Below are 21670 nucleotides of genomic sequence, written 5' to 3'. Positions count from 1 at the left end.
TATAAGAGAACGTGTATATTATAATACTTATTAGTCATTAAAGGACCATGTGAATATAAAGTGTTCTGATGATATAGGATTAGAGTAGGAAGGAAGCTTAGCCATCATTTAACTGAGGACCAAAGACAAACAAAAGAGAAGCTGAAGCTGGGATTAAAATTTAGGTCTCTTGACTCTCAGACCAGTACTAGTACTCTTCCCTTGTATCATGTGCGTGCTGTCTTTTGAACTGCATTATAGTTTAGGAGTGAGTACTCTGTTGAGAGAGGATGAAATTTAGCAGCTAAAAAGCCCTTAGTTAAATTTTGTTACATATTAAGGACTTCAGAGAATTTAAACCAAATACCTTTAAAAAGGCTGGGATAGATAATAGATTAGGGTTAATATGTCTGCATACATTTTCTGCCAAGAGCCCTGAACCCGTGTGATATTCAGAAAATTATATTGACATACCCTGTACTCATTTCTTCCTAAGTGTAACTTGCTTTCTTTTCCTTAACGTGGGTCATGAAGAGAAGTGGTAAGAAAAGAAATGGGTTTAGGGTCTTTGCTGCCTCTGAAGCTTGTTTTTTGGTTGGGTCTGTCTTTTCTTTCATATCTGTAGAAGCTTTACTCTTACCTTTGTGGCTTCCAAAGTATCATCTTATTTAGGCTTGATTTTTTTTCTCCACAATATTTTTAAGGAAAAAGAATAAAATTATAGAAGGACCTCTAATTATATGTTTATCTATTCAGGGGAGAACAAATGCTCTTTTTAATATGTGTTATAAATATAGGTGCCTTTATGTGTATTTATAGCCATTGTGAGTTTTCTAGAGCAGTGACTGTCAAATTGTCAGGACTGCAGATAATTTTTAAAAAATTTCGGAATTCCCTACTGTATATTATTAGGAAACTGGCTTGGCTGAAAATTATAAATAAAACAATTATTGCATTTAATTACATTGTCTAACTCATATGTAATAGGAAGTAAATTCCTCCCTTCCATCCCCCACTGAATTTTTTTTTGTGTGTGTGGTTTGCTCTTTGAATTAATTGCCTGGTATTCAAGTCATACCTCATCATCTTTCTCAGTTCCTCAGTGGACAGTTGCCCGTTACAAAACCTTTGCAGTTCCTTAGATTTGGGAATATGGAATGTTTTTGTTGTTATGGCTGCATGTAACCAAATTATTTTGCTATTTTAATTTGTAAACCTCACTGAATGAGGTCCAGGGCGAGCCATCTGAGGCTAAATTTTACACCATATGTTATAGTTTTGTATTACTGTGATTGTTTATTATATTTATGTATATAGTTGCATATATAAAGTATTGGCTCCCCTGAAAAAGAAATCCAATTTTATAACAATTCTATTACATACTTTTAAAACAAAGTTCTAGATATTACCATTTTATATATATGAAACTAGTACATTATGTTCTAATCTCCAATTTAATATAAATCAGGCACCAGCAAACTACCATCTTCAGGTCAAATCTGGCATGTGAGGTAAGAGTGAGTTTTACATTTTTAAAAAAAGATTTTATTTATTTATTTTTAGAGAGAGGGGAAAGGAGAGAGACAGAGGGGGAGAAAAACATCAGTGTGAGAGAGAAACATCAATCGGTTGCCTCTCACACCCCCCCCCCCAACCAGAACCCACAACCCAGGCATGAGTCCTGACCAGGAATTGAACTGGTGACTCTTCCCATTGTGGTACAAATCCCAACCAACTGTGCCACACTGGTCAGGGCGAGATTTACATTTTTAAAGGTTGTTAAATAAAAGCAAGACTATGTGACAGAGACTTACATGACCTGTGAAGCCTAAAATATCTGGCCAATATCTGGTATAAGTGATGAAATTGATGAGAGTAGGTCATCAATGATTTACTTTTGTTATGCTACAAAGTTTTTAGGAGTCATGATTCATAAATTAAAGATCTTCACACTATGTAGAATATTTTTAAGTACAGGGACTAGAAGGGCACTAGGCTATGATAATCAGAATCCCTTGAATGAAATTTAGTGCAGGACTGCAAATGACAGGAAGTAAGCATGAAGTTTAAAAAGGAAAAAAATTTAATTACAAAGTGAATGAATTACTTTCTAGAGGAAAAATTTCCTATTTTATATTCAGTAGAATCTGTAATAGGTTTTTCTTTGAGCCAGTATCTTCACTTTTAGTTTTTAGTAAACACTGTGTAGTGTAGTGATACCAAAAGTGTGAGTTCTGGAAACTGACAGAAGTAAGTTTGAAACCCAGCTTCTCCTAATCACTACTTTAATCTAACTTTCTGATCTTCAGTTTCTTTCTTGATGAAGTGGAGTTAATATTACCCACTTTGTAGAATTGTTGTGAAGATTATGTTAATGAGGATTAAGTAGGTAAAAGCATATAACCAGTGTCGTGCAAAAAGCAAGTATCCATAGTTCCTTGTTCCTTCTTTTTCCTTCCTCTTTTTCTTTTATTAAGTTATATTTATGAACATAAGTCATCTTTTAATTTGTATATAGGTCATTATAAATGAATATTTTACTGAAACGACTATTTAATAATTAATATTATTTACAACATAGGATTGCTTTTCAATCTTCAAATATTTAGTAAATTGATTTACATACTTTGTGTGAAAGTAGAAAACAGACTAACCACTATAAGGAAACTCCCTTTTCTTTCATAATTACACCTTTGTAGAAATCTTATTTTAAAATAATCCTATTTTATAATTAAAAATATTCTTTCAAAATACACAGGTTGATATCAAGTGTTCATGTTAATTATCTTTTCTTGTTTTTTTTTTAAAGATTCTTGTCGTTGCCAATGGTGGTTTGGGTAACGGAGTGAGTAGAAACCAATTGCTTCCAGTTTTGGAGAAACTCGGGCAGGTGAATGCTCTCTTAATGCCACCTAACAAGCCCTACTCATTTGTGAGATACAAAACTATAGAAGAATCCGAGAAAGCCTTTGTTACCCTCAATGGAAAAGAAATAGTGGATGATTTAGGACAAAGGATTATTCTGTACTTGAATTATGTGGAAAAAGGTATTAACATTCAGGTGTCTTTTTAAATTTAGTTCTTGCTTCTGTTTGAGTTTACTTTTCATGCCTAAGTTGGGAATTTCAGTATGTATAGACAATCTGACATGTTTATAGAGAGGCATACTATAGATATTATGAGAAACCTTGTTTCTTTTTTCTTTTATTTTTTACTTTAAATAACTTTTTAAATTACAGTTGACATACGCTATTATATAGTTTCAGGGGTACCATCTAGTGATTAGACATTGTATAACTAATTAAATGATCACCTTGATAAGTCTAGTCCCATCTGATACCATACATAGTTATTATAATGTTACTGACTATCTTACCTACACTATACTTTATATCCCCATAACTTTTCTATAACTACCAATTTGTATTTACTAATCCCTTCACCTTTTTCATCCATCTCCCCAAGCCTGCTGCCATCTGCCAACCATCAAAATGTTCTCTGTATCTGTGAATCTGTTTCTGTTCTGCTTGTTCACTTATTTTGTTTTTTAGGTTCCCCATATAAGTGAAATTATATGGCATTTGTGTTCCTCTGCCTGACTTATTTCACCTAGCGCAGTACCCTCTAGGTCCATCCATGTTGTTGCACATGGCAAGATTTCATTCTTTTTTATGGCTGAGTCATATTCCATTGTATATATTCACCACTTCATTATCCATTCATCTATCGATGGACATTTAGGTTACTTCCTTATCTTAGCTATTGTAAATAATGCTACAGTGAGTATATGGATATATGTGTCTTTTCAATGTAGTGTTTTGGGTTTCTTCAGATAACTACCCAGAAGTGGAATTGCTGGGTCCTTCTTTGTCTCTTGTTATAGAGCCTTTGTTTTAAAGTCTGTTTTGTCTGGTATAAGTATTGCTACCCCAGCTTTTTTTTGTTTGCTTGTTTCCACTTTCATGGAATGTATTTTTCCATTCTTTTACTTTTAGTCTGTGTGTGCCTTTCAATCTGCAGTGAGTCTCTTGTACACAGCATATGTAAAGGGCTTGCTTTGTTTTCCATTCAACCTCCATGTCTTTTGATTAGAGCATTTTTTATCCATTTGCATTTAAAGTAATTGTTAATAGATATGTATTTATTGCCATTTTTTAACTTAAACTTTTAATCTTTTTTTTTTCTTCTTAAAGAAGACCCTTTAACATTTTTTGTAATACTGGTTTGGTGGTGATAAACTCTAGCTTTTTCTTGTCTGTGAAGCTCTTTATCTGTCCTTCCATTCTAAATGATACCTTTTCTGGGTTGAGTAATCTTGGTTGTAGGTCTTTGCTTTTTATCACTTAAGTATTTTTTGCCAATTGTTCTGCCCTGCAAAGCTTATTTTGAGAAATCATTTGACAGTCTTATGGGAACTCCCTTGTAGATGGCTGACTGCTTTTCTCTTGCTGCTTTTAAGATTCTCTCTTTGTCTTTAAACTTTTGCATTTTAAGTATGATGTGTCTTGGTATGGACCTTTTTGTGTTCATCTTGTTTGGCACTCTCTGTGCTTTCTGGACTTGTATGTCTATTTCCTTCACCAGGTTAAGAAAGTTTTCTGTCATTATTTTTTCACATGGGTTTTCAATTTCTTGCTCTCTCTCTCCTGGTATCCCCACGATGCGAATGTTGGTGTGCTTGAAGGTGTCCCAGAGACTCATTACACTATCCTCATGTTTTTGGATTCTTCTTTCTTCTTCCTTCCTTCCTTCCTTCCCCTTCTCCTTCTCCTTCTTCTTCTCCTTTTTTTTTCTGTTCTGATTATGTGTTTTCTGCTTCTCTATTTTCCAGATCTCTGAGTTGATCCTCTAATATATTCTTCATTTCAGTTAATGTAGTGTTCATTTCTGACTGATTTTTTTGTTTTCTATCTCCATTTTTAATGTTTCCTGTTCTTTATTGAAAAGCTCACTAAGTTTATCTACTCTTCCTCTGAAATAATTGACATTCTTATAACCAGTGTTTTGAACTCTGCACATGATAGATTGCTTGTCTCCATTTTGTTTAGTTCTTTTTCTAGAGTTTTGTTCTATTCTTTCATTTGGGACATGTTTTGTTGTTTCCTCATTTTGGCAGCTTCCCTGTGTTGGTTTCTATATATTAGGTAGAGCTGCTTTATCTCCTGGGCTTGGTAGAGTGGCCTAATATAGTAGGTTTTCTGTAGGGCCCAGTGGCACAGCCTCTTCAATCACCTATTCTGGGCACACCAGGTGCACTCCCTGTGTGGGCTGTATATACCCTCCTGCTGTAGTTAAGTCTTGGATAGCTGTTGGCACCTCAGTGGGAAGACTTTACCTCTAGTCTGATGGGCTGTGAGGACTAGCTTTGATCACAGTGGAGGATCAGCTGTGCAGGGACCTACCAGACAGAGCAGGACTTACTTTAGCAGGGTTCTGGTGCCCACTGTGCCCTTTGAGTGTGTTGCTCGTGGAAATGGTTGGTGGTGCTTTCATGTGGTTTGAAGCTGTCCCCTGGGTGTGCTGGCTCTGGGGCCTCCTGGGAAGTGCAGGCCAAGATCAGCTGCCACCTGTGCTCTGCTCAGGGATACCTGACATGAGCTACAAAGTAACCTGTAGATGACTGCTGCTCTGGCTGGGCTTAGAGGTGAGCAGGAAAGGGCTAGCTGCAAACCCTGGCTGGCTGCTGCTTGTGCCTGACTTGGGGCCACTTAGTTAGAGGTACTCGGCACACTGAGACAGATGCTGCTTGCCTAAGAGAGGTTAGGAAAGTTTGAAGCATGAGCTACGATGGGCCATCTGCATGGAAAAGCCACTGGAAACAGCTTGGGTGGGCCCAAAAGTTGGGTGACATGAAGTCTCAGGGAACTTCCAGGGTGGGGCAAACAATGTTAGTCGGGTGGTTGGAGACTCAAATATGGTTATCACCTGCTGACTTTGTAGAAGGAGGGCTCAGAAAAGCAATAGTAGCCTCTTCCAGAACTTCTGTCTGGGAGAAATATGCCCCTCCAGCTCTCACCCTAATGCCGGACAATTCAGTTCTTCCTTGTATGTCCCTGATGCCTTTTGAGCTGCTGCTCCATTGTAGAGCCGAGGGAACGAGTCTGAGTAAGTCTCTGTGTGGGCCCTTTAAGGGATACCTGGGACTCCAGGAGCCCTCCTTCTCACTCAGCTGCAATCCCACTGGTTTTAACAACCAGAAGTTTTGGGAACTTCTCTTTCTACCACACGTGGGTATAGGACCAGTTCAATCCATGTGTCTGCCCCTCATATCAGTCTTGATGGGCTTCTTTATATCCTTAGTGGTAAAACTTCTGTTCAGGTAGATTTCAGGTGGTTTTGAGTGATGGTTGTTCTATAGTTTAGTTGTAATTTTGATGTGGTTGTTGGAGGATGTAAGTACCGTGTTTACCTATACCTCCATATTGTCTGGAACCAAGAAACTTTGTTTCTTAGTGAGATTTAAAGAATGACTTGATCATGTTCAAACAGTTTATTTAAGTAAATATTGTTCGATTTGCTGTGGGTAATTGCAGTGCATGAAATGTACCATGATATCTGTCCTGGTCTCTGTTTCACGCTTTTTAATGTATTTATGTCTTTTAGCATTCTTGTTTCATTAAATGAGGATTGGGAGTTTTTTGAACTGATAAATGGCTATTATTAGATAGTTATTTGTATATAAGAACTTGAAGTTTTGTAAGTAACTTTTATTTTGGTTTCCCACAGCACAATGGAAAGAGTTGGGGCTTCAAGCCTTACCTCCAGGCCTCAAAGTAGTGGAAGAAGTTATTTCTTCACAGGATGAGAAAGTACTTTTGGAAAGTATTAACTGGACAGAAGATACAGACAATCAAAATTGTAATTAAAACCTTTTAAATTCAGTTTTTAAAAGTGTCTGCAAAATGCTATGTTACTGAGTCTTCTTTTTTTTTCCCCCTTTGGTTTATTAAAACTCTGATATTTCCTGAAAATTAAAGTAGCCTGAATCCAATGTTAAGCAAGTCATATCAACACATCTTAGTAGAATTAATAATAATTAATATTTATATAGCTGTTCATTTTAAATTCCAAACTGATTAGCCAATGTTGGTAGACCTAACATTTATAAGCAGTTTTACGTATATCATTTTATTTGGTCCTCTCTTCCATAAAGCACATTTCCTCTGAGGAATCAGCATTTCATTCATTGCCATACCATCATTATGATACAAGACCCTTGTGGAGATATTTGCAAATTATTTACTCTGACTCTTTCTAGATCATTAGCAGTCTTGTGAGTGGCAGTGTACATGTTTAAGTCTTTCAGATTGATTGGGTGAAAAACTCTTTGAGATGTGAAATAGAATGCTTAATTTTATTAAAGACAATAATTTAGCAGTTAACAGGTTACCATTACTAAACAATCCTTACTTATCATGTTGACTTTGAAATACATAAAGGAATGAAATTCTTTTTTACCAAATATTTACTTTCTTCTCTCGACACAGTTCAAAAATCCTTAAAACACAGAAGAGTAAAGCATTTTGGTTATGAATTCCGCTATGAGAATAACAATGTAGATAAAGATAAGCCGTTACCTGGGGGTAAGTAATTGTTAATAAATGCTGGTTCAGAAAAAAAGATTTAATATATTAGGAATATATTATAGTTTAGGGTTTTGCTTTTGTCATTTTTAGGTGAAGTTTCAAAATAATTGATTAAACTTAAAGCATCTAAATTAGCTAAGTAGTTCAGTTTTGTGTTAATAAACTTCATGCATACAGATAAAACTAATGTTTTTTTTTGAACACTGTACTTACATACTTTTTCTTAGAAGTAGTGCCATTAACAGTTTAGCATATATTATTCCAAACCTTTACAAAAAGAGTTTACACCCAAATTTAAGAGTGTATAGTTATTAATATGTAGTGTTATATTATATAAGTTGTATATTCATATATTCCATGTAGTGCTCCAACTTGATCTTATCCTTTTATATTTCTTAGAGACCTTATATACTTTCTCATTTTATTGAATGATAATAATAGCTTATTAAATTAGTTCCCTTTTAATAGACATTTAAGTTTTTTTCTAGTTTTTAACCTTTTTACAAGTAGTGCTTCAGTGAATATTTTTTTAAGTATATTTTATTGATTATGCTGTTGCAGTTGTACCAATTTCTTTGCTCCCCTCTGCCCAGTAACCCTTTCTCTCCAGCAATCCCACCCCCCTTAGTACACATCCATGGGTCGTGCATATAAGTTCTTTGGCTTCACCCTTTTCTATATTATTTTTAACTTCACCCTGTCTATTTTGTACCAACCAATTATGCTTTTTTTTTTCTTTTTTAAGTATATTTTATTGATTATATTGTTACAATAGTTCGTTTTTTTCCTTTGCCCCCTCTGTCCAGCACCCCTCTCTCCCAACAATCCCCCCCACAAAGTCCATGCCCATGGGTCATACATACAAGCTCTCCTGCCTCACCCTTTCATATATTCTTCTTCTTTAAAAAAAAAAAACTTAATTAATTCATTATTTTAACAATGAAAAATAACAATCCCTCCCTCTCAGACTTAAGACCCTTTATAATCTTATAAAGGACAATGGGCAAAGGTCTCAAGCTCTTCTAGCTGCTTCAAGCTGGACATGGTTGTCGTCCTACCTACCCTTGGGTCCAGAAATCCCTAATAAGAGTGGGGGTGTGGAGGGGAAGGTGACCTTCCCACATGGGGAAGGATTGTGCAGGCTCCAGGTTGGTTGGCTGTCCCCGGACAACGGCATGCTTGATTTAACAGGCTGGCATCCTTGTTGTATTCTGGAGGCAACAGATTTGGCAACACAGTTAAAAGACATTTTCCAATCTATAACCACTAGATGACAAAAGGCAAGGATTAATTTTTGAATGTCCCACATTAGGGAAAAAAAGGGCTTCTTTGGAGGAAGGTGTGCCAGGTACATCTCACCTGTCCAAAACCCTTCTGCCCATTATACTTAGTTTGGGCTGAGGGGAATATCTTAGGTTTCCCCACTCTCAGACCTCTGGGCTCTTTCTGTCCAAGCCATTAGGACAGAAAAGAGAAACCAGTTTTAAAGTGAAGCCCACAGACCATGCCATTCTTCACCAACCCAGCCACATAGTTCAGCCAAACCATTGAGTCTCAGGGGGCAGCGCTGCAGACAGGATTAAGTGAGGCCTATACATACAGACAATCACTCACGTAATGAGATCATAGGCTTATGCCCTTTGAAAACAGGAAAACACATGTTAATTTATGTAAGATAACCCACATACAAGTCTCTAAGTCTGTAGGACTATCTTATCGGAAAGACATCTAGTTGCAAGGCATTTGACATTCTTCTTGCCTATAAATTAAACATCTTTGATAATACCACAGACATAGTTTAACTTTCAAATGAAAACAAATTTTAAATGAAAAGAAACTTTAAAGATGGTTAGTTGCACTACTTTATAGTCTACCACTGAGCATTGTGATTTTCCTTGAATCATGATTTTTCTCCCTAAGATTACCCTACTTGTCATTAAAGGGACTGCATTAAGTCCATTTTTAATTTATCCTGTTCATTTGCATAAACACAACAAGAGCAGCAAATGATCACTTATGATCTTTAGTTCTGCTTTTCTGGAACTTACGCAAGGAACATTTAGGGTGACCTTCAGTCTGCCCTTCAGGGCACAGAAGCTGAGCCACATACCTGGCGTTCAGCCTTGCCTGTAAACACCTGTCTTTTCCAAGCCCTTCTGGTTTTCCATTGTGCCTTAAGGTCCCTTCTAGCCATCTTTCAGGAAAACAACCTTCATTCCTGCCCTGGAAAAATTGCCATGGACTGTGCATCCAACCTAGGTACCAGGCCTTTTATCTCGTGGGCTTTTATTATCTTTGAAAGTCAATCCCAGTTCTTCAGGGCTTTTTGGTAACAACCAGAGCCCAAGCATGTCTTCTTTAGGTGTGACATTCCAGTCAAAGTCTTAGTCAAAAAAAAATCTCTATTAACAACTGGTCTTATTAGTTTTATGCAAAGAAACTTAGGTCATTACTTACTTCTTTAGAATGCCAAACTCCGGAGGGATCAGATAGGGAGAAAAATATACAATGTGAAGGAAAATCCTTGTCCTTCTAATATTCACTGAACTTGCATTTCCATTCTTTATATTTTCATTTTATCCCCCACTAAAAATTTTTTTGTTTTTCAATTACAGTTGTCCCACTTTTTTCCCCCTCTTGCTTCCTTGCATCCTGCCCCCCCTTCTCCCACATTCAATCCCCACCCAGTTGTCCATGTCCATGGGTCATTTATACATGTTCTTTGACTAGATCCTTCCCCTTCTTACCCCCTTCTCTCCCTCCCATCTTCCCCTTTGTTACTGTTAGTTTATTTTTTGTTTACATACCTCTGGTTCAATTTTGCTCATTTGTTTGTTGTTCATTAGTTTCCTGTAATAGGTGATAGCATAAGGTATTTTTCTTTTGTTGCCTGGCTTATTTCGCTAAGCATAATTCTCTCTAGTTCCATTCATGTTGCAAATGGTAGAAGTTCCTTCTTTCTTTCAGTACTCATTCATTGTCATTTTCCCCCCTTGTACTCGTGTTCCTCTCTGTCTGTCTCGGTTTCTTCATCTTCTTAAAGCAGACCCTTTAGCATCTCTTGCAATGCTGGTTTGGTGGAGTTGTATTCTTTTAGCCTTGTTTTGTCTTGGAAACTCCTTATTTCACCTTCCATTTTGAATGAGAGTCTTGCTAGGTAGAGTATTCTTGGTTGTAGGCCTTTGTTTTTCATTGCTTGGAATATTTTTTGCCATTTTCTTCTGGCTTGTAGTGTTTCTGCTGAGAAATGTGATGCTAGCCTTATTGGAGCTCCCTTGTATGTTATTAGTTGTTTCTCTCTTGCTGCTTTTAGGATTCTTTCTTTGTCTTTGAATGTTGCCATTTTAATTATGATGTGTCTTGAAGTGGGCCTGTTGGGGTTCATCTTCATTGGGACCCTGTGTGCTTCCTGGACTTGAGTGACTCTCTCCTCATGTTAGGGAATTTTTCTGTCATTACTTTTTCAGATAGGTTTTCTATCCCTTGGTCCTCTTCTTCTCCTTCTGGAATTCCTATGATATGGATATTATTACATTTCATGTTGTTCTGCAGCTCTCTGAAAACCTCTTCATTTTTTTTTCAGTCTGTTTTCATTTTGTTGCACTCTCTGGGATTTTTTTTCTACATTGTCCTCCAGCTCGCTGATCCGATCTTCTTCTTCCTCTAGCTTGCTTTTAATTCCTTCTACTGTGTTTTTTAATTTAGAAATTGTATTCTTCATTTTTTATCCTGGCTCTTATTGATAGCTTCTATGTCCTTTTTCATGCTAGTTTAATTATCAGTAAGTTCCTTGTAGTTTCCCTGGAGTTCTTTGTAGTTTTCTTTGAGCTCACTGATCTCATTGAGCTTCTCTATAATCCATGTTTTGAATTCCATGCCTGGTAGTTTGCTTTCCTCTATTTCATTTCTCACTGTTTCTGGGGATCCCTCCTTTCCTTTCGATGGGGTTTTTATTCCCCATCTCCCCATTTTTGTGACTCTCCTTGTTTGTTGCTGCTTCTTAGATTGATCTTCACTTCCTGGATCTGCCCCTGGTGGTGTCATATTGTGTACCAGTTGGGCCTAGGCAACCTTTTGGAGACTACCAGAGGTCTACTGCTGTTGTCTGTCTCCTTTAGTTGTTAATCTATTCAATTTGTGATCAGCTGTCAGGCTTAAGGACCAAGGGCGGGGCAGATTAATTCCTGTAGGTGGGGCTTTTGCTTCTCCTCAGGCTGAAGCCACTTGGAGGGGAATGGTCTGTCCGCAGTATGGAGAATGAGTCAGCACTGGGAACCAGTCGGCTTCTCCCCCAGTTCTCTCCTCAGAGCCACTGCCCAAAATTCTCCCCAGGTGTCTCTAGTCCTCTCTGCCCTCCCTCTGCTTGAGCCCAGGGGAAGTGGGTGCCAAAATATTTTTGTACATGATCCACTTAAGAGCTCTTTTTCTCCAGCTGTTTCTTTCAGGTCTGCAAAAAACCCTCTGGCTTTTTGCTTTTCACAGCTGGATGCTATTTTACTTTCCACTCTGTTGCTGTAGGCTGGGAAGCCTAGCTGGGGGTTTAGACCCTGCCCTTCTCAGGGGGAATCCCCAGCTGCTGAGCTGTTTCTCAGTCCCTTCAGCTGCCACCCGTGGGACCCCAGGCAGCCCTTTTGCATCTCTGCACTTCCTACTGGTCACGCTGTGATGAAGCTGCCTTTTCTGTCTCTCGTGGTTATGAGACTTCTCTCCAGCTAGGGTTCAGTTGGTTATTCCAGATGATTTCTCCACAATCAAGTTGTAAGTCCAGACTGGCCCTGGAAGGAGGTTAGTGTAGCTTCCACTTACTCCTCCGGCATCTTGGATCCAAAAGTGTTTTTTTTTTTTTTTTTTTTTAAGATTTAAATTAAATAACTTAAATTTTAAAAGTAATCTGTTTAATTTCCAGAATAGGATATGATAGATTTTATAACTTTATTGCTATTTTACAAAATACCAAAATTATAGTCAGCAAAATTGTTATTTTGGGATGTTTAATTTGATAAAATCAGTATAACTTTAAGAGATTCTTAGGAAGGTTTTCTTTTTTTTTTGCTTTGCTTGTGGGTTTATTGTTATATTTGGATCTGATTACTAAATCAAATGTATGATTTCTTTTATCACAGTGACTATTTTTTTATTCTTGGGTAAAACATGAAAAGTAAATATTTTAATATGTTTCACCTTTATGATAAATGACTTCAGGTCTTCCTGACATTTGTGATAGCATTTTGGAGAAGTGGTTGAAGGAAGGTTTTGTTAGACATAAACCTGATCAGTTGACTGTGAACCAGTATGAACCTGGGCATGGTGAGTATTTCTTTTTTTAAAGTTACAGTCAATTCATAACTAAGTAAGATTATGTAATTCTCTAAAATCAAAGGTATTTTTTAGCTCAAATTCTTAGAGTAACTTGTGTATGTTTTGCTGTGTTGACTTTAATCCTTTGAAAATCTACATCAATCTCTTGAGAAACTTGCCTCTCAAAATGTAAAAAGACACAATTGCTATTTGTCACTTTTTTTGTTTCCCCTCTCAATATTTTATTTAGAGGGAGAAGATTGCTTTAAAAACACAGGAGACACATGTAGTGGCAGAAACCAAGTAATTTACAAATGCAGGTGTACCTTGTTTTATTGCACTTTGCTTTATCATGTTACATATGTTGCACTTTTCACAAATTGAAGACAAGAACTTCCACCAGCAAAAATATTATGATTCACTTTATTGTGATACTCGCCTTATTGCGGTGGTCTGGAATTGAGCTATGCCCGTACAGAGAAAAAGGCTAATTGGCTGGATGATATTGTTGTTTTTTCTCTGTTGAGAATGTGGAAGACAGTTCTAGGATGAGATGTTACTGAAAAATCTTTAGGTTACTCATTTTTTTACAGTTGTTAGTAGCATCTTCATCTGATATTTGTAGTAATCGAATGATCTTAAGTTTTATTAATGGCAGGAGTTATGGGTTTTTTTTTCTGCATTCATCACCATGTATTATGATTGCTCATTTGCCAATCAGTCTTAACATTGGTCTGTAAGCTCCTTAAGAACAGGGACTGTCTTTATTTGTTTTATATACTTTCACCATGTAACAAAGTTCCTTTCACTTAAGAGATGCTCAATTAACATAGATTGAGAGATTGGTGGAGGGAACCATATCTTAATTATATATATGCTTAGCTTTCACATCTGGCTATTGTTTTTGTTCTTGGGAATCAAGTGTTTAAGGGAAAATGACTTTATGATTTATCTTTCATATCTTCCTCTTGGGCTGGGGTTGAGTAAATGTTTTAGTTAAGCTGTGACTTTCAAGTCTCACTTGAATATGAAGTTAAGGTATTTTTAGTATAGATTTAGTTTAACTTATTTAGTCACATTGACCCTAAATGTTTCCTTTTAACTAAAATTATAGTTTATTCCTGATTATCAAACAATATTTCACCATATAATGTGAGGCTATATTTAGAGATGTCTTGAGTCTATTAAAAGGAAAAATGAAGTAACCTATTATCTCCCATCTCAGGAATTCCGGCTCATATTGACACACATTCTGCTTTTGAGGATGAGATCATTTCTCTCAGTTTGGGGTCAGAGGTAAATATTTAGACATTTTTATTAGCTATTGACAAATGTCTTTCTTTTTTTTTATAATGTGTTTTATTGATTATAATGTTACATTTGTCCCAATTTCCCTTCCCTCTTCTCCCCTCCACCTGGTGGCCCCCCTCCCTCCAGTTTTCCTCCCCTTTTAGACCATGTCCATTAGTGGTGCATATAGTTCTTCTCAACCTCTCTCTGTCTATTCCATTCCCTCCTACCATGCTCCTTAATTCCTATATCACCTCCCTCCCTCTCCCCCTTCCCCCTCCCTGCTGACCTCCCCCCAATATGCTCCCCATACCTATAGTTCTTTTTCCACTCTCGTTGCCTGTTTAGTTTGCCTTTGTTTCAATTCCCTAGCTTCTGTTGTTGTTTCTTGTGATGCAGTTTTCATTTTAGTGTTCATAGTTTTGATCCTCCTTTTTCTAAACCAGTCCCTTTAACATCTCATATAACAGTGGTTTGGATCTAATGAACTCTTTCAGTTTTATTTTGTCCTGGAAACACTTTCTCTGCCCTTCTATTCTGAATGACAATTTCGCTGGATAGAGTATTCGTGGTTATAGGTTTTGGATTTTCATTACTTTGAATATTTCTTGCCACTCCCTTCTTGCCTGCAGGGTCTCCCTTGAGAAGTCAGCTGATAGTCTAATTGGGACCCCTTTGTACATGATTCTTTTCTTCTCTCTTGCTGCTTCTAAGATTCTCTCTTTATCTTTAACTTTTGACATTTTGATTATAATGTGTCTTGGAGTGGTTCTCCCTGGGTCCAGTTTTTTTGGAGTTCTCTGTGCTTCCTGGACCTGTAAGTCTATTTCCTTCCCCAAGTTTGGGAAGTTCTGCTTTATTATATTTTCACTTAATTTTTCAATTTCTAGTTCATCTTCTTCGCCCTCTGGCAAACCAATGATTCTTATGTTGGGCCTTTTATAGCTGTCCCAGAGGTTTCTGATCCTCTCATCATTTTCGTTGCTTCCCGTTTTTTCTCTCTGCACTGGTTGACTGTTTGTTCCTTCTTTGTGTTCTGGTTTGTTGATATGAACTCTGGATTTTATTTCCTCACCATCTGTCTCGTATGTGGTTTTGTTCCTTTCAGTATGAGTGTTTTTCAATTCTTTCTCATCTTTTTCCAGATCTTTTGTTAATTCTGTAAGCCACCTGAAAACAATGGCCCTGAATTGAGCCTCTGACAGGTTTCTTATTTGTTCATCTGTCAGATTCTTCATCTGTTGCCTGGTGAGCTGCGCCACCGGGATTTCTATAGTTGTCTGCCTCATTTTGACAGATGCGTTTTGTTTTCTTGGGCCGGCTATAGGGGGCAGTGCCTGTGTACTCGTCACAACCCAGCAACCGGCGCCGATCCCCAACCTTTGTCGCCGGCGCTTTGTCGTCACTGCCCAGCGACCAGGGGCGATCCCCAACCTATTTCTCAGCCCTGTGGCGCTTTGTGTGGGGGCGGGGGTCCAAGATGGAATCACACAGTTATTCCGCTAGGAGACCGGGATCCGTCCTCCCGCCCCCTGGGCCTCACTGTTCGAGGTGATGTGGTGGCTGCTTCTCCCAGCGTTGGGGTCGCGAGCCGTCAGGGTTTGACTGCAACTGGGATTGTCCTCCTTGCCACTGGGATTGTTCTCCCTGCCGCTGTCCCTGGTGCGACCGCAAACAGCACCACCCACTTTCGCTCTTCCTACCTGCCCAAAGAGCGCCGCTGGTTTATAACTTCATACGTTGGGCTTCCGTGTAGTTTTATTTTCTGGAATTTCTAGTTATCTTTTGTTTTGAAGTAGTTGTATTCCTCTCTAGTTGTAGAGGGAGGCCGAGCATGTCCGTCTAAGCCTCCATCTTGGCCGGAAGTCGACAAATGTCTTATAAAGCGTCTTTTTCATAGGATTTCCCACATTTCTTAATTCAGATGAATTAAGATTTTTAAAATGAAAAGTAAAGGCACCTTTATTTCTTATAGAATGTGATATTATCACAGCTTCTTTTAAGTGTTGAAAGTTTTATCTCTAAGCTTTTCAGATGCCAGGAAAATCCGTGTAATTTTAATTTTTTACACATTTTACTTTTAAAATCCAGACTTTCCTTGGTGTAATAATTTACTAAAGCAGCATTGCCATCTAGTGGCAAAATATAGTAGCTGCAGGCTGTAGAAGAGGGAAGCAACTAAAACATACATATCTGGAATTTTGATAAACTTTTTCACATATATTATCTGATTCAGTCCCTCAAAAACTTTGAGTAGTACAGGGTAATGACTTTATTTTTACAGATGAAGAGTTAGAGATTCATGTTTATTTACTGACTTGTTTCTATAGTTGCACTTTAATTGAACTGCTAAAGAAGCTATCAAAGAAGCAAAAACAAATAGAAAACCAGACAATATTATGGTGATTACCAGTGAGAAGGGGGGGTAGGGGAAGGTAAAAGAGTGTAAAGAGGGGATAAATGGTGATGGAAGGAGACTTGATTTTGGTTAGTGAACACAATATAATGTACAGACAATGTATTATTGAATTGTACACCTGAAAACTATATGTCACCCCAATAAAAGAAAAAAAAGGAGCCATCAAAATCACAATTTAAAATGATGCATACAAACTTCAGACAGAGTTTTAGATAGAAACCAGAATTTTAAATCTAGAAGAATTCTTTAAATATGAGGTCATCTAATCTAAGTAGTTGCTTCAAAATCTGATTTTGTTCTTAGAGGCAAAAACTATTTACTACAATATTTTTTTGTATTTGTGTAGTTTCCATCACTAGGTCTTCTGTTATTTGGCTTTTTAACTGTTGCTGAGCTTGTGTGATCATGTTGATATTATGATGAGAGAGTAGTGCTCTTTGATAAGACAAAACTATCTTATTAACTACATGTGTGGATTCTGAAGTTCTGTCAAATGGACTATCTCTGCTGTGTAGCTTTGATCTCTCTTCTATCCTATATAGCTTATTTGTGATATTTTCTATCTTCTCAGTGGTGCCGTTAGCATTAAAAGGATAATGGTGGGCCACCCTACTGGGAGTATACATCTTTTGCATTTGTGTATGTATGTGCTTGTGTATGCTTTATATCTGCAATGGTTATTTTTATATGGCTGTGTATATTGATGTAGATGTGGAAAGAAAGCATAACTCTGGCACGATATATTTAGTGACATCATACTACAATTGACATGACATTGGGTGAAATCCTTATTTTTCTTTTATCCAATGTGTCTCTAATGTTCAAAATTTATAGGTTGTTTGTGGGCCAGAAATAAATACTGTGCCTTATTTAATCATCTTTGCTTTTCTACATTGAATTCTATTTTTACTTTTCAGCATTTTCCCTACCAAGTTATATTCTGAAGATCTATTGCTTTTATATAATTTTCTCATCTTTTAAGATCTCTTGGAAGCTAATATTCTTTGTGTAAATTGGACAAATGAGATTCTGCTGGCAGTACTTAAAGTGTACTATTTATCTCATTTATATGGAATAAGAGCCCTTTGTTCATGCTCCTGCAATCCGGATAATGGCAAAGAGATAAACCTATTTCAGCCAGTAATCTGCCATCTGTCCGTTTCATAGTGTGACATTTAAAATAGAACATTTTGTTTTATTTAGAGCTTTCAGAGTATCGATTCTTCTGTCTTTTTAGTTAGAATTTGTAGTGACTTCTGGTCAAGATGGTGGCATAGGTAAACACGGCTCACCTCTTCACACAACCACATCAAAATTACAACTAAAATGTAGATCACTCAACTGTCAGAAATTGAGTTGCATGGAAATCTGATGACTACAGAATTAAAGAAACCACATCCATCCAGATTGGTAGGAGGGGAAGAGATGCAGAACAGCCTGGTCCCACACCCATGTGTGGTGGATAAAAATTCAGAAGGAATATCTTAGGAGCACAGAGTCCCAGCCCTATGCCAGGCCCTCAAGCTCAGGGTTCCAGTACTAGGAAGATAAGTCCCCATAACTTCTGGCTTAAAAATCCAGCGTGGGTTGTGTCGATGGAAGAAATTGCTAAGGTCCCAAGCAGTTGCCCTTAAAGAACCCACACATGGACTTATTCAAACTCATTCCCCCTGAGCTCCAGCACTGGGGTAGCAGCTTGAAAGGCACCAGTGGCATACAGGGGGAAACTGAAGTGCCTGGCAGCAAGGCAAGACCTGGAGGACAGCTTTCTCCCAGACAGAAAGGCAAGCAGAGGCCAAAGTCCATTTTCTGAACCTTCCACCCATAGAGCCACAGAGCTGCCAGGCTGGTTCCATATATGAGGCTCCATTAACCTAGCTAATACTATTTGCCCGGCACTGGAGATCTCCAGACTCAGTCCCATTTAACTTATGGGCCCACCCAAGCTGCTTTTCCATATGAATGGCTGGTCTTGGCTCATGCTTCACAACTTCTTAAATCCTCTCAAACAAGCAACAGCTGGGCTCAGAGAGCCCCCAACCCCTATACCACTTGCTAGGTGGCCCCAAGCCTGGCACTAGCAGCAGCCAGCCTAGACTCATAGCTTGGCTTTGCTTGGGAATCTCTAAGCCCAGCACTAAGTAGCAGCCATCTTAGATAGCTTATGCTCAGGCAGGGCGGCCACGGGCAAAACACTGATGAGGGCTGATCTTGGCCTGTACCACCCAGGAAACCCCAGGGCCAGTGCACCCAGTGGACAGCTTCAGACCACATCAGAGCACCACTACCTTGCTCCTGCACAGCTGATCCTCCATGGAGGGTGGATGTTGGTGGTCAGTGGTCACAGTCAGTTCTTGCAACTGACTGGCCTGAGTAAATCTTTCCCATTGACATGCCAGAAACAATCAAGGCTCAACTACAAGAGGAGGATGTACTGAGCCCACATGAAGGGCGCACCTCAAGTATCCAGCTTGGGCAGTAGGGGAGGCTGTGCCACTGGACCCTAAAGGACACCTACTGCATTAGGCCATGCTACCAAGACAGGGAGTCATAGCAGCTCTACCTAATATATAGGAACAAACACAGGGAAGCTGCCAAAAGGAGGAGACAAAGAAACATGGCTCAAATGAAAGAACAGATCAAAACTTCAGAAAAAGAACTGAACAAAATGGAGAAAAGCAGTCTATCAACACAAAGTTCAAAACGCTGGTTATGACAATTTCCAGGGAACTTAGTGAGGACCTCAATAGCATAAAAAAGATCCAGTGAGAAACAAAGGATACACTAATTGAAATAAAGAACAATTTACAGAAAAGCAACAGTAGAGGGTGTGAAGTTGAGAATAAAATCAATGATTTGGAACATAAGGAAGCAGAAAAACAAGCAATCAGAACAACAAGAAGAAAGAATCCAAAAATACGAGGATAGTGTAAGGAGCCTCTGGGACAGCTTCAAGAGGTCCAACATTCACATCATTGGGGTGCCAGAAGGAGAAGAGAAAAAGCAAGAAATTGGAAATCTATTTGAAATAATAATGAAAAAGAAAAATCCCTAATTTGGTGAAGGCAAATCCAAGAATTACAGAGAGTCCCAAACAAGATGGATGCAAAGATGCCCACTCTAAGATATATCATAATTAAAATGGCAAAGGTTAAAGAGAAAGAATCTTAAAAGCAACAAGAGAAAAGCAGTTAGTTACCTACAGGGGAGTTCCCATAAGACTGTCAGCTGAGTTCTCAACAGAAACTTTGCAGGTGGGAAGGGATTGGCACTATTCAAAGTCATGCAAAACAGGGACATACTGCAAAGATCGCTCTACCCAACAAACCTATCATTTAGAACTGAAGGGCAGCTAAAGAGCTTCCCAGACAAGAACAAATGAAAGGAGTTCACCATCACAAAACCATTATGTGAAATGTTAAAGGGACTTATTTAAGAAAAAGAAGATGATCAAAACTATGAGCAATAAAATGGTAAAAATAGCTATCTATCAAAAATTAAATCTAAAAAAAACCCCAAGTAAACAAGCAGAACAGAGACAGAATCATGGATACGGAGAACATTTCAATGGTTGCCAGATGGGAGGTAGGTATGGAGGAATGGGTGAAGAGGTAAAGGATTAAGAAGTACAAATAGGTAGTCACAGGATAGCCATGGGGATGTAAAGTTCAGTACAGGAAATGGAGTAGCCAAAGAACATATACACATGACCCATGGGCATGAATAACAGTGTGGGGATTGCCTGAAGGAGCATGGGGTGCTGGGTGGAGAGGGGTGAAGGGAGAACAATTGGGACAACTGTAATAGCATCATCAGTGAAATATAATTAACAAATGAAATTGTAGTAAGGCAGCAGTATTATATTATATACCCAACTATATTGCAGAACCATAATAAAATTTATCATTTGACTGTAGAAAACTATAGTGGAAGCCCATTTAGGAGATGTAGATGGAACCAGTCGTTATTTGTTAATTGAAAAGTGACTTAAATTGGGCAATAATAATAATAAGAGATACACACAGATTTCAAACATTTTATTTTAACTTACAAATAAATTTACTCACCAATATTTCAATGGAGGGTCTTTCTGTGAGGGTCCACAGTCTGCCCTGTCTTTCCAGTTTTCATTTCTTTAAAGTGAAACAAAATCTTAAAGACATCCATCTGCGATTTTTTTAATTTCAAAGATTTTATTATTGAATCACATCTGTTAAAACAGCTTATTAATTTGTTCACTGTCACTGAGTCAACAACATTTAATTTAGTTTATATAGAAAAAAAATCCTTTTTTATGCTATTTTCATTGATTTACATAATATTTAATTTAATTAAATAATTGCAAAACCAGTGTAGCTGCACGAAGAGGTTTAGGAACAACACAATTGACATATTAAGCATATGGCTCATCTGGTGAGAATAGAAGTACATGAACATATTGGAGAGTTGCCTGTTGTCAATAAACATTCAGGGCATGAGTATGCTTTACAGAAGAAATGGAGCATATTGATTGGTTAAATGGATGTCCGTTAAAATAGCTTTTATTTATGTGACCAACATTGTCTCAGTCAGTGTGGGAGATACAAAAACATTTCCAGCCTTGATTATTTCCCCCCTCAGATTTTGGACCTGAATATCCAACCCTCTAAAAGACATTTTCTCTCCTCAAAGTCAAAACTCATTATCCTTTATTTTCAGCCATTTACCACCCACTGCTATTCTTTCACACAAAACAACATACTTTTGCTCTTCCTGGGTTTCCTGCTCTGGCTAATTGCTGAGTGATTGATTAATTTAGAACCTGGGAAATTTTCCTGACCTGTATTTTTTAGATTATGAATTTTGCACTCAAGTACTGTTTTAACTATATCCCACATCATTTTCTTTAAAAAACAGCATTCTAGAGGTGTAACTGTCATACAACAAACCACACATATTTATATATCCTCTCACAAAATCTTAACTATCCTCAAGACAATGAATATGTTCATCATCTGCAAAGGTTTTCTTGTCTCCCCCTGTTACTCAACACCTTGGATTACTTAATGTTTCCAGAATTTTTTTTTATACAGGAATTATATAATATGTACTTTTTGCT

At 37.7% G+C, this 21670-nt stretch overlaps 1 protein-coding gene across 1 annotated transcript in view; it reads left to right on the top strand.

Annotated features, from left to right (window-relative positions):
• Window positions 1-21670, top strand: part of ALKBH8 (alkB homolog 8, tRNA methyltransferase) — a 77097-nt gene that overhangs the window by 12430 nt on the left and 42997 nt on the right. Inside the window, exons 3-7 of the mRNA XM_090267858.1 lie at window positions 2789-3026; window positions 6706-6837; window positions 7467-7562; window positions 12768-12872; window positions 14089-14159. Of these exons, the coding sequence (XP_090123984.1) occupies window positions 2789-3026; window positions 6706-6837; window positions 7467-7562; window positions 12768-12872; window positions 14089-14159 (642 nt within the window). The remainder of the gene's footprint in view (window positions 1-2788; window positions 3027-6705; window positions 6838-7466; window positions 7563-12767; window positions 12873-14088; window positions 14160-21670) is intronic.

This window comes from Furipterus horrens, unplaced genomic scaffold (genome assembly GCF_987537825.1).
Source record: "Furipterus horrens unplaced genomic scaffold, mFurHor1.1.pri manual_scaffold_2, whole genome shotgun sequence".
Lineage (NCBI taxonomy): Eukaryota > Metazoa > Chordata > Mammalia > Chiroptera > Furipteridae > Furipterus > Furipterus horrens.
The sequence above is the reverse complement of the archived record's forward strand: the minus strand, read 5'-3'. Positions and strand labels throughout refer to the sequence as shown.